Genomic DNA, 23,303 nt, shown 5'->3' with positions numbered 1-23,303 from the left:
CCCTAGCATAACTTAGACACTTTCACTGTCTCTCTTTCCAGCTGCCCCATGTGCCTGGGCCTGTGGTTGCTTGGGCTCTCCCTGTGTGGCCCCTGGCCATCTTATCTTCTGCCATCTCTGCATACCATTTTGTGCTCACATGCACTGCACTGCCTCGTGCTCTCTGCCACTGAGTGCCTGGCAGTGAGGCATGTGTCCCAGGAGAATGGGGAATATCCTGGGCCCCCCCGGATTCCTCTGTATTAAGGGGATTGTGACAGTGTCCGTAGGACTCTTCTGGTGCTGAGAACAGGCCTGCCTTATGGTGACTGGGTTTCCAGTTATTTTTCTGGTGGATGGTCAGGTTCTGCACTGTGTCCTTGGTACAGCGGCCATGTAGCTGGTACTCAGTGAATTCCTGTTAAATGTAGTTATTGGGTGAAGGAAGGGAGATCACGTGGCTCCCTGGAGAGAATGTGGGCCCAGTGTCCAGGGCCCTTGGTGATCCCAGCCACTCACACACTATAGATCACCACGCAAGCCTCCCGCCTCACCGTGTCATGTTCTCTGTCAGTGCAGTGGGCTTTCAGCTGCAAGTGCCACAGACTTAAACATTAAGGACTGAGATTGCCTTTCCCAGCAGGAAGCTGATTCACCTGCCCTGGCTCTGCAGGGCACTCCGAAACTGGGGCCCCTGAGAGGCCCCTTCTCACCATTCTGAAGCACTAGGTCCTTGTCCTCACCCAGGACAGGAAAGGGACAGTGTCTCCTTGCACCTGTGCTGTCAGGGAGGGAAGCCTTTCTCCGAAGCTACCCGCAGCCCCCTCAAAGTCCCGCTGGCTCTGCCGTATGACAGGAGGACCATGTGTCACCAGGTTGAAGCAGGAGGCTGCTCGTGCCAGGAGGGAGGGAGGAAGGGGTTGGGAGGTGAATGGGCTGTAGTATAGGAAGTTGACAGTGTCTTCCTGGTGGGATGTTGATGGCACAGCTCTTAGTGGGATCTTAAGAGCCAACAGGATTGCATAGTGGAAATGTGGAGTGTCACCTAGCAGGTGACTCATCCACCCATTGACATCATACCTCTGCAGATACAGGTCTGAAAGCAAATGTGGGTGCCCTGAGGTGGGTGCAGCCTCTCCAGTGTAGCCTCAGTCTCCGCCATGTCCTATTTCGTGATGCATAGATACTGGGCTCTTTTTCCTACCTGCCTGTTCCCTCAAGGCATTGAGGTCTGCAGCAGAGCATAGTAACACCTGTGTTTCACTCGCTTATTCTTTTATTATGCAATTAGACCCTGAGCATCTTCATTAAAAAGAGTCCCTTGTTGGGCTGGGGATTTAGCTCAGTGGAGCAAGCGCAAGGTCCTGAGTTCAATCCCTGGTACCAAAAAAAAGAGTCCCTTCTTAGTGAGTTTAATTGTGAATTGGGGGTTGGTCGTGGGTCTGCCAGTCCTCTTTTGATTGCCCCCGCTTTCCCAGGTTCCAACAGGAGAGGCGCAGGCGGACTGGAGGTTGGTCCCATGGCCTGTGGTTGGATTTTTCCCTAAGGTACTAGAGTTGGCATAGACGGTATCTCCTGTGCAATGTGGACTCTCATCAGTAGACTGAAAAGTGAGCAAACCCCGGAAGTCCCTCGTTACAGTGTTCACAGATCATTCGTTCACAAACTGTAGAGTGTCCTATTCTCTGTTCTCTTCAATGTGCATTTCCTATTACTTTGAGAGCTGTGGACATTCTGCGTGAGTCCAGACACAGTGCCAGTTTTTTGTTGTTGTTCTCTTTCTTCCTTTTTCATTTGTTTTCTCAAAGAAAAAAAATCCAGCTGCTTCCTTGCCTCAAGATACGAATTCTGCCTTCTGGCTGCATTGGATTCCCAGTTTTCAGAGAAAGGCCTCAGTTTCCTGGTTTGGTTTATGGTGTTCTCACAGAGAGCTTTACTTGGTGGCCTGGAGCCCTGGGGCTGAGGTTATTTTAAGATAAATGATGCAGGAGAATCGGCTTCGCAGAGTTGGTGGAAAGGGGGCACACCTGTTGCTTAAAGAGTTACGGTGTGATTTGAAACCTGGGTTTAGGAAGGTGAGGGGACAGAGCTAAGGTGGAGTTCAAAGCCATGTTTGTGGGTGGTGGTGACTGTGTCAGTGCTAGGTCTCGCTGGCGCTGTATGGAGCTCAGAAGCCTCAGGGAAGCCCATATTGTCCGGTGTCTGGAGCCGAGAGGAGGGTGAACCACAAGGGAGGTTTCTTCTGCTCTTGTCACCTGTGATAGTCACATTTCCTGTATTTTACCTCTAATGAGGACAAGCAAAGCAAAATGGAGAGGGTATCTTTTGTTTTTTTTTTGAGAGGGTATCTTTTTAAAACAAAAATCATGCTTTATCCGCATCTGACTTGGAAATTGTTCATGATTATACATGTGTGTGATTGCATCTACACACGTGTAATATTCATGAGTAAAAACACAGAGACTGTCATAAACTGCTTATCACGGTTCGTTGCAGAACGCTGACTCCTGGAGTTTTAAGATTTAAAATAAAAAGACCCTAGGGTCCAGAATGGAATGCCAACTTCATGTTTTCCAAAATAATTAAAAAATTTTCTAAACATTTTAGTAAAATACACATAAAATTCACCATCTGTGCCATTTTTTAGAAGTGTATAGTCTCTATAGTGTTATGTATTTCACATTGTACAGTCAGAGAAAGACATCAAGGAGCTCTGTGCAGTCACTTCCCAGATAGTAAAAATGCTAACTTTTTTGCCATTTTGCCCCAGATCATTCCTACTTAAAGCGCTGCTGCAGGAACTGTTTGTTACCAGGCCATGGTGAGCCAGGGCTGGGCTGGACCTCAGCTACACTGCTCAGCTCGAATTTCATTAGGGGACTCTTTCTGCTGCTGATTGTTTATCAAGCCATTGGGTTGATAAAAAGCAGCAGAACCAGTCTGGTGTATCACTTAGCTCAAAGTCTGTCTGTCACAGAAGCAAGATCTGGCAGGTTGTGTAAAGTGACTCTTTTGGAGACTCTTGTGGAGTAGGGGCCAATAGGGAGAGGCTTGCCCTTTATTAAATTTCTTTTCTTTTCTTTCTCTCTTTCTTTCTCTTTTTGTACCAGGAATCAAACTCAGGGCCTCGTGCTTGCTAGGCAAGTGCTGTGGCACTGAGCTACATTCCCAGCCCTAAATTTCCTTCTTTTCACTTGATTGAGAAAACATTTGTGACTTGGTCTGGGAAGCAGATGGAACAGATGCCTGCTTTGGTCCAAAGAAACCCCATGGATCAAAACATGGCCAGTCTATGGGGTAGGCTCCTCAGCAGGCCTCTCTCAAGCAGCTGTACTGCTGCTCAAGAGTGTAGGATGACCCCAGTTTCTGTCCTTCGTTGAGTCTGTGGTTGCTTTGATCCTGCTGGGGACATTTCCAGGGAAGAAGTAGGCCCTGGCTCTCCAGGGGTTAAATGTCACAGGCATGTCCCTCGGCCAGCAGAAAGTCTGAGCAGGTCCCTATGGCTGGTGGTCTACATGTAGATGCCATGTGCCTGCTGGGAACATGTGCCTGGGTGAGCCAGGCTTCAGCCTCAAAGAACAAACCTGGTAACTGAGACTGTATTCAGTATGCTTAATGTACCTCATTCATGTCCTTCTCCGTTATCTAGCAAATACTGAAGTATTTAGAACATTCTTTAGAAAACAGTAAGTGGGAAGACAACTTGATGTGAGAAAAAGCTATAGAGCCATCCAAGGAAACAGTAATGGGCTAAAAGCTTTGCTATGAATAGAGCTCTTCTACACCTGCAGATCCCCATATCCCCTCTGCTGAGTAGACCAGGATGGGGAGGCCTCCGAGAGGACCAGGCCGGGGGACCAGGCAGTGACAAACTGCACATTAGGCAGTATTGTTCCATTCACTTCTGTTGAAAAGAAGTGGCCCCAAATACCCCAGTCTGCATGCTTCAGTGAAAGCAGCAGAACCGATCTGGTGTATCACTTAGACATCTAATCTAGAAGTACTATTCCTAGCAGTATTGTTCCATTCACTTCTGTTGAACCTGGTCCAGTTGGACAGGAAGTATGCATGTGGCTGTCTGTGCTCAGGGCTCAGGTGGCCATTTGGTCAGTGTCCTTTGTGTTCTTGGCATAGCTGAACTGTGTGGTGTGCCAGGTACCCAGCAAAGGCCTTGTCAGTGGTTTCCTCCTGGGTGGCAACTGATATGCTGGATATCTAGGTATGTGTTCATGCTTGCAAATGGTTTTCTTTTTCTGTTTCTAAATCAGCTATCAAAGTTGGAGAAGCAGCAGCAGAGGAAAGAAAAGATGAGAGCCAAGGGGCCCTCAGAATCCAGCAAAGAGCGCACCACTCCCCGGAAGGAAGACCGTAGTGCCAGCAGTGGGGCAGAGGGTGATGTGTCTTCTGAGCGAGAGCCATAGCCACGAGAGTCGAGGCTGCAGGTGAGAGTCAGGGGAGGAGGAATGAATGGAGGATGGGATGGCTGTTCATGGAGGTGAAGGTCATTTGGTGGGCCATGGTATCCATTGGGATGCAGAGGACGCAGGTGGGTGGGAATGTCGTAGGCCTTGAGATTGCAGAGGGAGGGGGACACACTTGTACCCCCTGCTCCATTGCTGCATTGGCCACAGCTGCTGCAGGGTGACATGTGTGGAGCACCTGAGACACCTGGTCCAGCCCTGTGGCTGTGGATGCTGTCATCACGGTGCCCTCATCCGGTTCTCTTTCTGCAGCTCCCTGCAGGCCATGTCCTCCATAGCCTCCATGCCTCCATTTCCTTCCTCATGCTCTGCTGTCCTTACCTTCCTCCCGCATGCGACAGCCACTGTATTCCTGAAATGGAGCCTTATTTTTCCTCCTTTTCATGGCCAGGCTGTTCTGGGATTCACTGTAGCAGTAAGCCCTGCTCCCTGCTCCCATGGTCTGATCCAGCTACCCCAGGGCGGGGCTGAGGGGGTGGCCTGGTAGCTCCAGGAGTGCAGAGGAGAAGTTATAGTGGGTATAGGGGGAAAGTCATACTGAAAGATGTATGGGAAGTGGCATTGTTTCAGCTTGGTGACCATGTAGGTGTTGGGGGAGGCATTTAGCGTGGTTGGGGATAGGAAGGACACATGGAAAGTGGGGGTTGCTGGTGGTGTCTGTTTGGGCCATGTTATGTTTGAGGCGTTCATTGGTAGCTGAGGCAGTGTCAGTGGTTTCTGGAGCCTGGGTTTAAAGCTAGGAGCGAGGTCTTGAGCACACATTTTGGAGCCTTCAGCTCATAGACACTGGTTCAAACAGCAGACAGGCTCATCCTGGAGGTGCCAGACTGAGAGAGGAGGGTGCTTGCAAGGTGCTTTCTACCTTCTCTTGCCTTCTGAGAGGGAGCGGGGCTGGAAGTCTGTCTGTGGCATGGTCTCTGGGATGTGTGTGGCAAATACTGAGATAAGTGAGTAAAGACTGGGCACAGTGTACCTCTCCCGATGGATAGACAGACTCAGGATGGAGCGAGTCAGCACTGACAGTTTGGAGCTGGCTGGTGGACCCTCCTGTCTGAGTCCCCATCTCTGGGTTCCTCACAGTGTAACCTCGGGGAGGTGACAGCTCTATGGTAACTGGTCTGGTCACACTCTCACAAGAGTGACATGTGGGTCTGGGGGAATCATGTCATGCTGGGCCTCACTGGTCACAGCCACAAGCCCAGCTTTTTCTCCACCTTGATGCTCAGCCCTGAAGCCTTTGATTTTTATTCATGGGCTGAAAACTCTGGTGTGGGTTTGGGAGAGCCATTAAGACATGGTGTTAGGTGTCTAAATGTTAAATATTCACATGCTCATGGTAACATTAAGTGACATTTATTCCTAGCGCTTCCAAAACCTCATGGTGACTCGTGCCTGTCAGTAGTCAGTTCTGTCATCGCAAATGTTGCTGGTGTGACTGACCGATCATCTGTTGGGAAATCCTTAGCACAGAGTGGAACGCATTACCCTAGGACCAAGCAGGCAGAGCAGATCTCAAGTTAGTTGTTCCTTTCTGCTCATTAAGGGAGTAAATCAAGTAGAGCAGCAACTCAGAGGCTCCTCGAGGCCTGATCCTCATCCTATGGTCTCCACCTGACAGTGACCAGGTTATGTGATTTCTGCTTCCTTGGGGTTGCTTCCTCCCCACTTGGGCTTCTGGCCGTCAGCAGTGCTGCTGTGACAGGCGCAAGGTCAGGACCCGGAGCCGCCTGAGAGGGAGTCAGACCGACCCACCCCAGGGTCCGGGAAGCACCTTCTCCAGCAATCACTTATGCCAGAGGCAGCAGCCCCAGAGTCAGGGTGAGGACGGATGTCAGGGCATGGAGGGGGCCTTGTGAGTTGCCCTCAGTTACCTCTGAAACACCTGCCATAAGCCTGCGACCTGGGAGGGGCTATGGTACTCCCGCCTCCCATAATTCAGCCATATTCCGGGGACTCAAAGACCCTGAAGGGGCTGACATAAAGGACACTTGGTACTCCAATTACAAGTTTGCCTTTTTTGTTGCCCCTTCTGATGAAGTGTGTCATCCAGCTGACCACAGAGTCACCACAGATGTTCAGATAGCATTCGAGCTGAGGTGGTGACCGCTGGGAGGTGAACTTGGCACTTTCTGTACTCTGCAGAAACAGCCCCCCTGCCCCGAGGGAGCAGCTTCTTTGGTTTTCTTGAAAGACAGAAAGAGCTCCAGGGAGCCTGGCAGGCCCGAGGGCAGCAGCTTTGAGTTTGCAAGATGTGAGAGGCAGGAAAAGGCAAAAAAGAATGAGAAACTGCATGATCTGGGGCCTATTTTTCTTTGAAAATGAGTCAGAAACCTTCACAGCTCAGAGGACATTCCCAGGAATCGTCAATCCCTATCATGTTACAAACGTTCCTTCTTATTTTATCAAATGGACATCAAGCTGCTAAAATTAACTTGTGGTTTCGTCCTGTGCCACAGTCCTTCCCGCTCCTCACCTTGCTGGGGGATTCAAGGTTCCCCAAGAGGATGTGACCTGGCCGTTTCTGCTCTTGCCCTGCACCAGGCCCGAGGCTCCTGCTTTTGCCCTGCAGTTCCAGGCACTGCCTGCTTCTAGTGTTTACTCAGCTGCTGGAATTGAGGTGCAGGGGAGCGGGCTCCCTACCAGCACCCTACCTTTCTGTTCTCAAACGTCAGCACACTTAGAACCAGAGACGTGTTTTGTGGAAGCTGCCACCTACCTGTTTGCTTTTCTAACTTGACCTTTCTCTGAGCAGCGACATGTGTCATGGTGGAGCACATTTCCTCCTAAGGAGCAGAGCAGTTGAGTGTGTCTGTGCATGCGTGCGTGCGTGTACGTTCTGTTGAAAGGGCCCGTTTACTGCTTCTCCAGCCCGTATAGGTACTGTGTACCCCATGTGGCCATTCAGACCACTTTCCCACACCCACCTGCTGGTATTTTGTGGTGTAAAACTAGCTATGCCTCAGAAGTGTTGTTGTTCTTTTTTTTAGTGCTAGCCTGGAGTTTGTTAAACACACCTTTAACTTGCCTGAGTCCACCTTGGAGTCACACCACACCTCCCAACACCACTTGTTCCCAGCTCACCTCCTGTCCTTGAAAGTGCGGTCACTAATGTCACTTGCCATAATCACTGAGGCCTCGTTGCCACCACCTTACATGGTTCCTTTTTTTTTTTGTAATTAATTTTATTGGTGCATTTTAGGTATACGATATAATGACATTCATCATTGGAAATTTGTACCTTTGCATAATCTCTCTTGGTTCTTATTTTTTCTCCATTCCCCTGCCCTCCCTTCAACCCCTCCATCCCTCCCTATTTACAAAGACTTTGTTTCCATTTTTTCATTTTCTCATATTAATTCTATTCCCTTCTTTCCTTTCCCCCACCCCTTCCACTTCCCCTTCCCCTTTGCTCCTTTTCTTCCTATTTCAAATGATCTATTACACCTTTTAGTCCTTATTTACACTTTCAGTTTCTCACGCTAGAGAAACTGTTCAGTATTTACACATGTGTGTCCTATTTATTTCACTTAAAGAGTATCACCTCAATGTGCATCCATTTAGCAATAAATGTCTCTAATTTCTCATTTTTATGGCTGAGTAGTACTCCATTTTATACAAAAACCACGTTTTCTTTATCCAGTCTCCAGTTGATGGGCAATTGGGCTGCTTCAAAGTTTTGGTTATTGCAAATTGTGCTCCTGTGAACATGGGTGCACATATATCACTGTGGTATGAGTCTTTTAATTCTTTGGGGAAGATCTCCAGCAGGGGAATAGCTGGGCCAAATGGGACTTCCAGTCCTAGTTTTTTGAGGAATCCTTATACTGATTTCCACAGTGGTTGCACCAGTCTACACTCCTACCAGCAGTGGAGCAGGGTTCCTCTTTCCACACAGCCCCGCCAGCATTTGTTATTGGTTGATTTCATGATAGCAGCCATTCTTTCTGTGGTAAGGTGGAATCTCAGTATTGGTTTCATTTGCATCTCTGGAATGACCAGTGATGTTGAACATTTTTTCATATGTTTATTTGCTACTTCTACTTCTTTGTGTGAGAAATGTCTGTTCATTTCAGATGCCCATTTTTGGATTGGGTCTTTAAATTTGGCAGGTCTGATTTTTTAATGTTCTTTATATATTCTAGATAGTAGACCTTTGTCTGAGGAACAGCAGGTGAGGATTTTTTCTCATATTGTTGGTTGTCTCTTCACACTGTTGGTGGCTTCTCTTGCTGTACAGAAGCTTTTTCTTTTCCATTTAGTTTATTGGTACATTTTAGGTATACAATACAATTACATTCATCATTGGGATCTTGTACCTTTACATGATGTATCTTGGTTCTTATTTGAGAAGCTTTTTAGTAAAAGGAGATCCCACTTGTTGATTGTGCTAGTTCATGTGCAACTGAGGTTTTGTTCATAAAATCTTTTCCTACACCAATATCTTCAAGAGTTCTACCTAGCCTCTGTTCCTGCCAGTTCAGCGTTTCTGTTTTAATATTTAGATCTTTAATCCATTTCGATTTTAGTTCAGTGCATGGTGAGAAATATAGGTCTAGTTTTAATCTTTGGCAAGTTGAAACCCAATTTTTCTAGCGCCATTTATTCAAGAGGCTACCTTTCCTCCAGTGAGGGTGTTTGGCTCCTTTGTCGAAGATGAGGTGGCTGAGTGTGTTTGGACTTGTTTCTGCATCTTCTAATCTGTTCCACTGGTCTTCAGGTCTGTTTCTATCACAGTAACTTTGTAGTATAGTTTCAGATTAGGGGTTGTGATACCCCCTTCCATGTCTCTGTTGCCTAGAATTGCTTTTGCTATTCTAGGTGTCTTCTGGTTCCAAATGAATTACTGGATTGTTTTCTCAAGGTCCATGAAGTATGCTGCTGGAATTTCAATTGGGATTGCATTGAATCTATATAGCAGTTTAGGAAGTATGGCCATTTTCACTATGTTGATTCTTCCTACCAGGGAGCAAGGGATGTCTTTCCATTTTCTGATATCATCTTCAGTCTCTCTTTTCAGAGTGCTATAGTTTTCAGAGAAGAGGTCTTTGATTTCGTTAGGTTGATTCCTAGGTTTTTCAGTTTTTTGGATGCTATTGTGAAAGGAATTGTTTGCCCTATTTCTCTCTCAGTGAGTCTGTTGTTTGTGTAGAAGAAAGCTATTGATTTTTGTGTGTTGACCTTGTATCCAGCTACTTTACTGAATTTGGTTATTAAGTCTAGAAGACTTTTGGTGGAGTTCTTGGGGTCTTCTATATAGAGTATCATGTCATCTGCGAATAATGACAATTTGACTTCTTCATTTCCTATCTTTATTCCTTTTATTTCTTTATCTTGTCTAATTGCTGTGTCTAATGTTTCCAAAACTATATTGAACAGGAGTGGTGATAGTGGACATCCTTGCCTTGTTCCTGATTTTATTGTGAAGGGTTTTAGTTTTTGGCCATTTAGTATGATATTGGCTATTGGTTTTTCATAGATGGCTTTTATCAGATTGAAGTAGAGGCCATCTGTTCCAATTATTTGTAGGGTTTTTTGTTTTTTTTTAAACCATAAATGCATGTTGGATTTTGTCAAATGCTTTTTCTGCATCTATTGAGATGATCATATGGTTTTTGTCCTTGGCTGTGCTGATATAGTGTATTACATTGATTGATTTGTGTGTGTTGAACCATCCCTGTATCCCTGGGATGAATCCCACTTGGTCAGGGTGTATGATCTTCTTGATGATCTTGTGCATTCTATTTGCCGGTATCGTTAAGGATTTTTGCATCTATGTTCATTAGTGAGATTGGCCTATAGTTCTCTTTTTCGGTTGGGCCTTTCTCTGCTTTGGGGATTAAGGTGGTGTTTGCTTCCAGGAATGAATTCGGGAGTATTGCTTCCCTTTCAGTTTCATTGAAGAGTTTAAACAGTAGTGACAGTAGTTCCTGTCTTAAATGTCTTCTAAAATTTAGCAGTGAAGCCATCAGGACCCAGGCTTTTCTTAGTTGGGTTTTTAATTACATTTTCAATTTCATTGATTGATGTTGGGTTGTTCAGAATTTTTAGGTCTTCTTTGTTGAACTTTGGTGATTCATATGTACCTAGAATCTATTCATTTCTTCTGTGTTGTCCATCTTATTGGCGTATAGGTTCTGGAAGTAGGTATTGATGATCCTCTGGATTTCTGCTGGTTCTGTTGTAATTTCATCCTTTTCATTCCTAATTCCATGGCTTTGGGCCTTTTCTTTCCTTTTTCTGATAAGGTTGGCTGAGGGTTTGTCAATTTGGTTTATTCTTTAGAAGAACCAACTCTTGGCTTCATTGGTTTTTTTTTGTATTGTTCCCTTAGTCTCCATTGCATTAATTTTTGCTCTGGTCTTTATAATTTCCTCCCTTGTATAAGCTTTGGGGTTGTCCTGCTCTTCTTTTTCTAGAAACTTGAGGTTCAGCATCAGGTTGTTTAATTGGGGTCGCTCCGTTTTCCTAATATGATTACTCACTGCTATGAATTGCCCTTGTAAGACTACTTTCATTGTGTTCCATAGATTCCAATATGTTGTATTGTCATTGTCATTTAATTGAAGGAACTGTCTGATTTCTTCTTTAATTTCCTCTGTGACCCATTGGTTATTCAGAAGTGTGTTGTTCAATTTCCAGGTGTTTATGAAATTCTTGTGGTTTCTTTGGCTGTTGATCTCCAATTTCATCACACTATGGTCTGATAATATACAGGGGATGACTTCAGTTCCTTTGCGCTTACTTAAAGATGTTCTGTGAGCGAGTATGTGGTCTATTTTGGAGAACAACTTGTGTGCAGCTGAAAATATGTATTCTGATTTTCTAGGGTGGAACACTCTGTAAACATTTGTTAAGTTCATTTGTTCGGGAGTTTGATTGAGTTCTAGCATTTCGTTGCTTATTTTTTGTCTAGTTGATCTATCTATTTGTTACAGTGGGGTATTGAAGTCCCCCACTACTATTGTATTAGTGCTTATTTGATTTTTCATGTCAGTGTTTTATATAATTGGGCATACTAGTGTTTGGTGCATAGATATTTATGATTGTCATCTCTTCCTCTTGGATTGTTCCCTTTACAAGGATGTAGTGTCCTTCTTCATCTCTCTTGATCAGTGTTGGTTTGAAATCCACTTGGTCTGCAAAGAGGATAGCTACTCCTGCTTTTTTTTGGGTTCCCTTTGCATGGGGTATTGTTTTCCACCCTTTAACTTTCAGTCTATGACTTTCTTTTTGAATTAAGTGTGTTTCTTGTATGCAGCATATTGTTGAATCTTGTTTCTTGACCCTTTATGTTAGTGTATTTGTTTTCTTTTTTTTTGGGTACTGGGGATTGAACTCAGGTCCTTGTGCTTGCAAGGCAAGTGGAAGAACCACTGAGCTAAATCTCCAGCCCGAGTCTATTTCTTTTGATTGGTGAATTGAGACCATTAACATTGATGGTTATAACTGATACGTATTGACTTATCATTGTCATGACTTTTCCTTTTTGTTGGATTCTCTCCCTTTGCATTTAATTTCTTGTTGTGCCTGATGGATTCATTCTGCTGGGCTTCCCAGGGTTGTGATCCTTGTTGTCTTTTCCTGGGATATTTTCTCAAATTTTTCAGAGTGCTGATTTGGTATTCATGAAGTTCCTAAGGTGCTCTTTGTCATGAAAATATCTTATTTCTCCATCAGTTTTGAAAGATAGTTTTGCAGGGTACATCAGTCTGGGTTGAAAGCTATTTTCCTTTAGGGCCTAAAATGTGTCACTCCAAGCTCTTCTTGCCTTGAGGGCTTTCGTTGAGAAGTCTGCTGTGATTCTGATTGGCTTCCTTTTGTATGTGATTTGTTTCTTTTCTCTAGCTGCTTGTAGAATTGTGTTCTTTTGTTAGGTTTCTGGAATCTTAACTAATATATGCCTATGTTAGATTTTTTTTGATCAGGGTTATTTGGAGTCCTATATGCCTCACTTATCTGTCTGTCAAGTTCTTTTCCCCTGGTTGGGAAGTTTTCTGCCATCACTTCTGTGAACAGTTTTTTTATGTCATCTGCACTCTTCTCCTGTTTCTTCATTGACTCCGATCAGTCTTATGCTATTCTTCTTTGCATCACCTAGCAGCTGCTGGATTGATTTCTTGTGGTCCGTTATTATTTTAAAGAATTTTTTCTTTTCCTGGTCGCTAATTGCAATCTTATCTTCTATATCTGAAATTCTGTCCTCACATTGGTTCATCTTGCTGCGTAACCTTTCAATTGAGTTTTTAATCTCCTAGAAATCTGTTTGCATCTCTTTTATGTATTCCATCATGTTCTTCAGCTCCTCTGTTTTTTTAATCTCTGTCCTGTCTAGATTTATTAATCATGTCTTGCAGTATGGGCACAATTTCTGCTGTTATCTGAGAAATTATTTCTGATTTCAGTTTTTCCAATACTCTTTTGTTGCCAGTTCAGGGAGTCCAGGTGTTTGAGTATCAGATTGTTCCATCTTGTTTCCCTTTGGGGTTGCTTTAGGTGATCTGAGAGTCTGGTTTTGAGACTTGTTTATGTGTCTTCTCACTTCAGTGGGGGGGGGGTGTGCTGCTGGCACCCACTTGGCTCACCTCATTGGTGCTGGGTGTGGTCTGCTCCTTGGCACTGGAGGCAGTAGTATGGTGGCCTGGAAGGCTCATCCTGCATGGTTATTTTCAAGATGAATTAAGTTTAAGAAAAAGTAAAGACATTATTTTGCCTTCCTTTGTCTGATGTCAACTTTTCCTTTCACGCTGTGACTCTGCCATGTTCCTATGCCTAAAGATCTTCATATTTCTTACAGCACATATTTGAGGAAGTTTTTATTTTGTCTTTGTTTTTGAAGAATAATTTAATTGGTAATGAATTCTAAACTTGTAGTTGTCATGGTTGACCTGGTTTTGAAATGGTTAGTAAATATGCTCTTTAATTCCAAGTTACAATTGGACAAGATACAAAACACCACAACAAAACAGGCAGCTGATGCAGGTGTTGTCTCCACCTGACAAAAGCCATGCTATCTCAGAGCAGGTGGAACTACACAAAACAGGCTGGGATGTTCCCAACATAGAGATAACAACTACAATGTGCAGCATCTTTTCAATGCCAAGTCACCTGAAAATATGCATACATCTGCCTCAATTGTTGCATGGACCCAACCAGAAATATTTGCTCTGACCCCTACAGATGATAGACATGCCAGACCTCTCTTCCAAAGCCCTATAAAGCTTCCTGCTTTTTCTTTGTTCAGGTCTTGTGGCCTCTTGCTGTACCTCTTTGTTTTCACTAGCTTGCTCAGGTGATCTCATCCCTCTGCACTGTTTGTTACGGTAGTTTTTTCCTTTCCATACTTAAATATATTATTCCACTTCATTTTTTATTTTATTCATTTTAAGTATGTTTTTGTTTCTAGCTGGCATGTAATTTTACATATTTATGGGGCACAGTATGACATGCATTATTAGATTAGGGTAATTATGTATCTGTCACCTCAGACAGATACCATTTATTTGTGTTGGGAGCATTCAAAATCCTCTTTACTAGTGATTTTGAAATAGTTTTGTCAACTGTAGCTATCCTCCTGTGCTATAAAACCTTAGCAATTATCCCTCCTGTCCAGCTGCACCCCTGTGCCATCCTCCTCCACACCCTTCCCAGGCTTAGGGAGCCACATTCGTTGTCTGCTTTTTTGAGATTGTCTTGAGCTTCTACGTACAGTATAAGTGAGAACATGCCGTGTTTGTTTTTCCCTGCCTGACTTATTTCTCTTAACATAATGTCCTTTAGTTTCATCCATGTTGCTGCAGATGAAAGGATTTCATTCTTTTCACTGCAGAATAATATTCCATTGTGTTGATATACCACATTTTTTATTCATTTGCTGATTCCATATCTTAGCTGTTGTGAATAACTAGAGATAATCCAGGCTACCAGGGAGGCTGAGATTGAGAGTTTGAGGCCAGCCTGGGCAACATAGTAAGATCCTATAACAACAACAAGAACAACAAAAATGACTAGAAATACGGGCTTGAAGATAGGTCACCACAAATATTTATTCCCTAATAAAATTTATTCCCAAAATAAAAGGCAAAGAGAAAAGCAATGGGAAAAGAAAAAGAAATGAGAGAGACAGAGACAGAGACAGAGGGGAAAGGAGAGAAGAATGAAGGGAGGGAGGGACGAGACAAACTCCAATAATTGCAAGGCAGTTGTAAAAGGTGGTGTAAAATAAGTAATAATTGCCAAGAAGAACTTTCCAAACTTAACAGTGGACACCAAAGGACAAACCCAGGAAGTTCAGAGCACACCAAGCAGGTACCACACCAGGCATATCATATTTAAACTGCAGAAAGCCAGAAAGAAAAATTTTAAACAAACTAGGGAATGTGCACACTACTCAGGTTCTGTCACCTTACTAGGCAGGTGATCTTGGTCCTCAGTTTCCTCATCTGTAAAGCAGAGCACTTGCCTCTTGTTCCCTCAGTTTACCCCAGATTTTCTGGCCGCTGGAGTCCCTACAGCTTGAGAAGTGAGAGCAGCGGCACCACGAAAGCCTCAGAGTTTGTCTTCATGTTCTGTCCTGGCAGCTGGCCCTGGTTCTGGCCAGGAATGTGGGCGAGCCCCAGGCTCCCAGAACATAAACCTCTCTCTTCTGAACAGTTTGTGGTAGTAACACACCTGAAAATCAAAGGACGTGGGATCAGAGTCAATGAGATTGTATATGTGAGGGCCCTGTAAAGCTTTGTAGATGTTTGTGATTCCCCAGTGGATCTGATGATATTCATTGACTTGGTTTGTTCCACATCACAGGGTTGTAGTTTACAGATTCAAAACAAAAATCTCTCTACTATTGTTAAGCAAAAGTATGCAAAACCCAGAAGGCAAAATTTGTCCCACTCAAAGACATTCTGTAGCATTGTCAGCATTGACAGTTGGTGTGTGTAGAGGGTGTGACTTTAACATATTCTTTTAATTAGGGCTCAGGCTCTGGAAAGGTGGAAGCAAATATGTAGAAAATAGGTAAATTGCAAATAATTTCTTTCCAATAGTAGAAACAGCTCCAAAGATTATAATTTTGTTGCCCTGTCAAATATTCCCTGGTATTGATGTAACTTTGCAATTTTATTCCAGGAATCTTCTTGCCACTGAATATATATGTATTATATATGTGTATACATGATTTTGCCAGTTGTATCTTCCTTTGAAGTAGCTTTACCATCTTGTTTTCTCCTTAATGAGTTACATAAATCTGTTTCATTGTGTATTTGTATGAGATTCATACTTAACATTTTTAAAAGAATACTTTTGACATTAAAAAGAAGCCAGTGAAAGGGGGCAGGGTGGGGATACCCCATATCGCCTATAGAGGACCAGTGATAATTACAGAGGTCTTCCCATATGAAACTATGCAAAGAAGAAGAGAGTAGTTTGCTTCAAGAAAACAGTCCCATTCACAGTAGCTCCAATAAATGAATAAGTAATTTTGTAACAAACCTGTGAGTGCAGGTGTCTCTTCAGGATATTGGTTTTTCCCATTGATTTTCTCTTGGCATTTTGGTTTGGAAAGTTCATATTGACCTATCTTTAAGCCCACTCATTTTTCCTTCAGCTTTGTGCAGTTTATTGATGAACCCATCAAAGACATTGTACATTTCTTTTATAGTGTTTTTTGTTTCTATTGTTTTCTTTTGCTTTTTTCTTAGAGTTTCTATTTCTTTACTTAAACCTGTTCTTGCATATTGTTTACTTTTTCCACTAGAGCCCTTAATATATTAATCACAATTATTTCAAATTCCCTGTCTGATATTTTTAACATCTGTGTTGGAGATCTGAGTTTTATTCTGATGATAGATTTAGGTTTGCTGAGCTCCTTGAATCTGTAAATTGTTTAACTTTCTTTTCATCCATGCATCTACTCACCCATCCATCTGCTCAATCCATTCACCTGTCCTACTCTCTCTCTCTCTCCATCCATCCATCCATCCATTCATTTTTCTTTCTGCCCATTCTCTTTCCCTTACCTGGAGAAGGTTCCTTTTTCCATATCTTCAGTGTCATGTATCACACTGTCCTTTTGTTAAACATGAGATCGAGCTACTTCCTCAATGATACAGAGCAGGCGTATTATGTTATTTACTAGTAGTGGCTTTGGGTCTTCTCCATGGGCAGACTTGGCTTCACCTCATTTGCCTTATTTATTAGGAAATAAGTTGGCAAGTCACTGGCCATGAGAAGTGACCTTCTTACTGAGGTGTAGAGCTAAGATTACAGGTAACCCAGAGTGTGTTCTCTACAGTAGCCACTAGCTCTATGTGAATATTTGAATGTCAGTTAACTGAAGTTAAATGAAACATAAAGTGTACATTGTCACATTCCCACCTGTGGCTGGTGGCTGCCATACTGGACAGCACTGGTGCAGAAAAGTGCTTTCCCTGTAGAAGGTCCAGTTGGACAGACTGATCTGGAGGGGCTGAGTTAGGCTCTTGAGGCCATCGCCTGAGCCACTCTCAGTTGTGTAAGACTGACGTAGCCAAATACATACAAATATCCATGAACAGTAGGTGGGGATTGAAGTCCAGCCAAAAAGAAAGCCCAGTTGCTCTCAGACTTTATTCCTTGCACTTTCAGTAACACCTTTTTCCCTCTCTGCTTGTTTTGCTGCATCACGCCAAGTTTTCCATTCTTCCCCTGTCCTCAGTCACACGAGGGCCGTGAGCAGGTGCACCAAGGAATGGTGTCTGCCTGGAGCTTGGCGTGGGGCTCTCTGGAGCCTGTAGCACTAGCAGGCCAGAGCAGGTCCCTCCTGACGACACGGACTCCAGCCACTCGTAGGTTCTGCATAGAATAGCCACACTCTTCTAGACACCAATGAGATTCCTGCCTGTGACCTGAAATAAATGATACAAGCTGAGTTCTTGGGCTGTGGTGTTCTGTATGTCTGAAGTTGTGTGCTAGCATCTCATGGTTGCTCCCTGGCCTGCAGCCTGAAGCAGGGCCACTGGAAGCTGACATATTTGAGTCTCAGTCTTGAAATGGGCTGTGAGGGATCCCTTTTTTCTGGTCCTGGGCCGTCCCACTGCAGAAGTTCCTGATGCTTGAAGGCAGGAAAAGAGAACCCCTGGGGAAGCTGGAGGAAGTTGGTGGTTGGTTCTTCCAAGGCTGCAAGTTGTGGTGCTCAGGTATTGGCAGTGCCTCTCACCTGAGTGCCCTGGAGTAGCCCACCTGGCCCACATGCATCTGCAAGTGAAGTCATCTCAGCAGCTCTTGGGCTGGCACATTACCACTCATCCAGGTTCTGAATTTCAAGCCTCAGTGGTCCACCCTTTTCTAGAGAATCATGTGTTCAGCAGCTTGAGCCTTAGTTCTGCTTGGGGCTTCTCCTCTGGCCAGCAACCCAACATCTAAGTTTCTCAGTAGTTAGGATGAAGAAAATGAGAAGGAATATTTAAGAATGAGATCGGAGATGGAGAGCAGCATCACTGACCATGTATTGTGGAGGGCAGTGCTTTCTTTTTTTTTTTTGGTACCTGGGATTGAATGGGGGCAGTGCTTTCAGTTGGTGTCTGCTGCCGGTGAGGCTCCATATGCAGTGTGGGATTTCGTCATTCATGGTACCTGCATCTGCATTAGGGTTAGGCCTGGCCATTGGGCGCTGTTGTAGTCAGGATTTACAAGGGAATAGGTTTAATATAGGACACATAATTTATAGGATTATTTTATAATATTCACTCAAAAAGTCAAATACAGAAGAGTGCAAGAGATCTCTCCACACACTAGAGACCTGAAGAATCCAGCTGAAGGCCTGGCTCCCCACAGTTAATGTCCCGCACAAGTCCAGCTAAAGGCCTAGAGCTCAAAAGCTCAAGGCAGTGTCCTCCATGAGTCTGGCCAGAGGTCTAGAGCCCATGGCAATGTTTCATGCACGACTGTATTGAGGATCTCTGCCAGGAGGCCCAAAGACCAGTGGAAAGCCTGTGCCATCTGGGTGAAGGATTTGTGCCACCAGGCTGAGGGATCTACACTGAAGCCAGGAAGCAATGCTCAAGTCAAAGATCAGAGCTCCCCCCGATGTGAACACAGCCATTCCCTGCGACAGCAAGGACCCAGCTCCTCCTCTGAGGAGAACAGCCAAGTTTGCATGAGAAAAACTAGCTACAGCAAGCTTCTCCAAGAAAATCAACAGCAAATGATCTTCCCCGTCAATTCTCTTTGTATGCTATTGGAATCATTCCTCAGGTGGATCTTCCATGCAGAACCATGCTGATTCAGTTCAGCTGGGCATTCCAGGCTAATCATTAGTTAATCCACCACAGGTGCCTATAGCAGCATGGCTGATTCTCACTTAGTTGGGAGCCCTTCATCTCTTTATCAAGTCCCTCTGTCTGGATGGTCTAGCTTAAAACTTGGAGAATCCTTGGGCCAAAACCTCTCAGGATCCCTTCTAATTGTGTTTATTTAGTAGAGAATTGGGCATCCTAAATCATCCTCATATAAAATTTCTTTTGAGAGCCATTTTTTTTTTTTTTTTTTTTTGGTACCAGAGATCTAACTCGGGTCCTTGCGGTTGCGCAGCAGGCAGTGAGACCACTAAGCTAAATCCCTGGCCCGAAAGCCATTTTTTAATTGCAAAATTAATACTCACCTATAGAAAATTTCAGAAATGCCAAAATACTAAGAGAAGAAAATAAAAATAATCTGCTCTGCATCATTCTAAGTAATCATTATTAACATAATTCTTTTGTAACATTTTTCTAAGCAGATAATTCTGTGTCTTTTCATCTAATTTTATATACTTTAGGACACATTGTACGTATGTCACCTTTTTTCATTAAACAGAATACCATGAATATTTTTATAAGTAATTCATTCTTCTATAGTAAACTTTATAATTTCCATCTGTACAGCAGACATTTGAAACATAAATTCATTATCCCAAAGCATTAAGAATGTAGAATATTGTAGAATAAATAATGGAAGTAAATATAAAAGATAGAAAAATACATTCAATCAGGATCACAAAGCTCATCTTAAATTCCAAAATAAAGATTGTAATTTTAATCTGTGCCAAGAAGATAGGTTCTCCAAGGCCAATGTGGGAAAAAAATTCAGAGTTCGATTTGTTGGCACTGCAGGTGGGCAGAGATATTCATAGGCCACAGGCTCTTACTTCTGAGCCAACATCTCCAGTATAATACAGGAGGAAGTGCGATGTTTCTTTGGTGGAAAACCAGAAATAACTTGTCCCCAGCAATGACACTATCTGCAGTCCACCAGCTGGTATCTTAGATGCCTCTCAGGAAGGTGTGCAGGGCAGTGGAGGGGCATTTTAGAGGGCAAGGAATGTGGAGAGAAATCAGTCCCTTAAGTAGTCACAGGGAGTAGGTGTGGCTCCACCTGGCCTTTCTCGTGTGGGCACTGGGCCTCAATACCATTCTAGACACAGAACTGGCACTTGCATCAGGCCAGTGTTGAGGGTATCAGGAAGCATGATGCAGGAGTGGCATCATGTCAGTGGCCCCGCCATTGTCAGAATTTTTGCCTTTGACTAAAGTCCACCCAAGGTGTAGATGTGAGGGGACAGAGCTGCTCTATTGAGCTTTGGGATTTGGTGTGACTCCTGGATGACAAACACTTGCATCCCAAATTGTGGCACTGTCAGCTGGTTTTTGTTGTAGCCTCAAAATTACAAAGGGAAGCAGGAGACTGTGGGGTACCACTTCTGCTTATACTCAAAGCCCAGGCATCTGAAGGCATGTGAGGACACTTAAGGTCACATCTCCACTCTCAGGGACATGCACATAATGGGCCACGATTATCTAAGAATAACTTAACATACTCAACCACACACGCACAGCATGGACAAGGTCATGCAGCAGGTGTTTAGTTTCACTGTGTCTCAGTAAACTGATAAGGCACTATAATTGCTATGAACTAAAGAACACTGGAACCTTTTAGTAGCTGTATTTTCTGTATTTGCTATGTAGCTATAGTTGCTGTTTTGCTGAAGGAATAGAGACATGCAGCTCTTGAGCTCTGGAGCTGCAGCTCCAACTCTCAGCTCTCATGCTGCCCTGATGTTGATGATTGACTCTCTGTGCTTTGTTCTTATTGGGGGAATTAATTAACTCACTCGTGAAAGACTATATGGGTGAAACAGATCCCTCTCCAGGTGCCTCCTGGGGAGGCTCAGCCTCAGCCTTCACAGAGATATTTACACATTTTATACCAAGAAGCAACCATCCTCTGAGTAGATTAAAAATTATCCTATGAACAAGCCTTTAGTTTCTGTCCCTATGCTTTCCTTAGTGCCTACCTAAAAGGATTTGGAAATGAAGCTTTATATCCATTTTTCAGGGTCTTTATCCCATACATATCTGTCATCTAACTTTGAGCATAAAGTTGATACAACTTTTATTATTTTAATGTCTGTGAGATCGGTACTGATGTTGCCTTTTTGATTCTTCATATTAATAATTTACATCTCTTTTTCTTGGTAAGTCTGGCAAGAGATTTATTACATTTTTTGATCTTTTCATTTCTCTTCCCTTTTTCTGTTTGAAATTTCATTGTTTTCTGCTTCTGCATTTATTCTCTTCTTTCTGCTTGTTTGGGGTTGTATCTTGCATTTATTATTTCAGTTTTTTAATGTGGAAACTAGGATCATTTATTTGATAGTTTTTTTCTTTTCTACTATAAACACAAAATGCTGTGAATGTCCCCAAGCACTGCCTTACGTGAATGCCAAAAATTTTAATATGTTGTATTTTCATTTACTTCAAAATGTTTCTTAATTTGCCTTGTGAGTTTTCTCTGATGCAAAGGTCATGTAGAAATGTGTTCAGATACTTTGGTGTCTTTTTGAGCCCAAAGAATGAAGTGGAATGAATGGAGACTCTTTAGCGAGCAGGTGCTGGGGTCTATACATGGCAGTGTGGCAGATTTTGCATAATGAAATGAAATGTGGAGAAGTGGTTTCTTCATGTGAGCTCAAGAGGATACCTTCAGCTGCTTTTTAAATGCTTGTACTGTATCTGAATAGGATCTGAAGGTGGATTTTGGAATGCTTCTTAGTAAAATGTCTTTTTGTTGCTTCTAGTGCATTGCCATTGGGCAGAACTGAATCCTGAAAAACTCAGGAAGCTGAGCACATACACTGCTTTAAGGATTTGGGACTGAAACATGAGAAGACAGAAGTAAGAATCTGGGAGCCCGAGTAGCCATGCAGAAGCACCAAAGGAACCTACATTTTCTTTCTTTTTTTAAAATTTTTTTAATTATTTTTTTTCCCCTGCATTTTCCATAGCTGCTGTGGTCCGGGATGGGGTGTGTGGTGGGGACTTCCCCAGCTCCCCACAGGAGGCTTTCCTGCTTTGTGCCATGTCTTGGCTTGCCTTTGGGACCAGCCAGCCCAGCATCATTCGTCATTATATCCCCTGTAGGATGCTCTCTGTGTCCATGATGGCCTCCAGCACATCCATGCTGCCCGTGTTCTTCCTGCGTGGGTCATAGCCAGGGCCTGCGGGAGGTGTAGGGAGGGTGGTCCTCAGAAGTCATGTGTCGTATGAGACCTTTGCATCTTGTAAATTTTCTTTTTTCTAAAAATAAATAATAAAACCCTAAATCTGAAGAAACTACTTTATTACCAAACAAATCCTGCTGTGTTTCTGCTGCATGTTGTCTGTAGAAATGTGGGGTGTCCAACTCTGCTCCAAGTATAGCCATGCTTCATTTTAGATAACCTTCTTTCAAGAGGCCTTCTCCCTGTGCCCCATAGGCCTCTGATTCCTGGGTGAGAACTTGTCTGTAGCAGTTTATGCTTCTTGACATTTTACTTGGCTATGGGACAACAGAAAAGGGGTGTGTAGCTGGGAAGGGAATCCAGCTTCAGAGTGGCCAGATCATTTCTACCAAGACCAAGTGTGGCTGCCACACCCTGTCCTTAGGCTAGAGAAAGGCACCCATGTGGGCTGTGCACACGCCCTTCTCCCCTCAGCTGCACAGCTGTGCATTTATCCTGGCCAGCAGGCCTGGAATGTGAAGAACCGTGTGCTGCTGAGGTTGTTTCTCAGGTTAATATTACTGCTAGCAGCACATTGATAAGTGGGCATTTTTGACATTATATATTAAAATATCAACAGAGTTGTCCTCTCCTGAAACATTTGGCTAACTGTAGAGGAGACATCTCTGGTATCTCAGTAATGTTCATGCTATCTACCCATGGCCTTTTTTTTTTTTTTTGGTACTGGGGATTGAACTCAGGACCTTGCGCTTGGGAGGCAGCATGGTGCCTCTGAGCTAAATCCCCAGCCCAACCCATGGCCTTTATAATAATTTGAGTCCCCCTAGGCTAACCCAGTTGTATACTTCACACAAAAACATATTAGAAAGCTTGAAAATAATCTTAAATGGCATCCTCAATGTACACTCAAATATTTGAGATAGGTGAGCATGGTAACTCACATCGCTAATCCTTGACCTTTGGGAGGCTGAGGCAGGAGGATTGCAAGTTGAGCCCAGCCTGGGCAACTTAGCAACTTATAGAGACCCTATCTCTAAATGAATGAATAACTAAACAAAAACAAATAGTTCTGGGGGTATAAAGGTGTGGAAGTCTTAAGTTCAACTACCAGTACCCCCCCCCCCTCCTCCAAATACCCAAATACTTGGAATATAGAGTTGGAAGATTTTCCAGATTGCTTTGTCCAGAGCCAGCACAGTTGTCCAGTGAAATCAATGGTAGTTTGAATCTCCCAGTTTGAAAACATTGTATCCTGGTTCAGATCTGGGTTGGCACTGGGGCCCAGGAAGCTCTCCTGTCTGTTACCTAAGTAACTTAGGTTCCACACAGTGAAT

The 23,303-nt window shown here is 43.6% G+C and overlaps 1 protein-coding gene across 2 annotated transcripts in view; it reads left to right on the top strand.

Moving 5' to 3' along the window:
* Dtd1 (D-aminoacyl-tRNA deacylase 1) overlaps window positions 1-22,071 on the top strand; it is a 125,332-nt gene extending 103,261 nt beyond the window's left edge. For both annotated transcript variants that reach the window (XM_004840886.3, XM_021255117.2), the window contains 2 exons: window positions 4,248-4,421; window positions 21,547-22,071. In XM_004840886.3, coding sequence (XP_004840943.1) covers window positions 4,248-4,400 — 153 coding nt within the window. In that variant the 3' untranslated portion in view covers window positions 4,401-4,421; window positions 21,547-22,071. The remainder of the gene's footprint in view (window positions 1-4,247; window positions 4,422-21,546) is intronic.
* Window positions 22,072-23,303: the final 1,232 nt, after the last annotated feature.

Source organism: Heterocephalus glaber, unplaced genomic scaffold (genome assembly GCF_053883595.1).
Source record: "Heterocephalus glaber isolate CG9 unplaced genomic scaffold, H.glaber_assembly_v1.0 deba00001532, whole genome shotgun sequence".
NCBI lineage: Eukaryota > Metazoa > Chordata > Mammalia > Rodentia > Bathyergidae > Heterocephalus > Heterocephalus glaber.
This window is presented reverse-complemented; position numbering and strand designations above follow the sequence as displayed.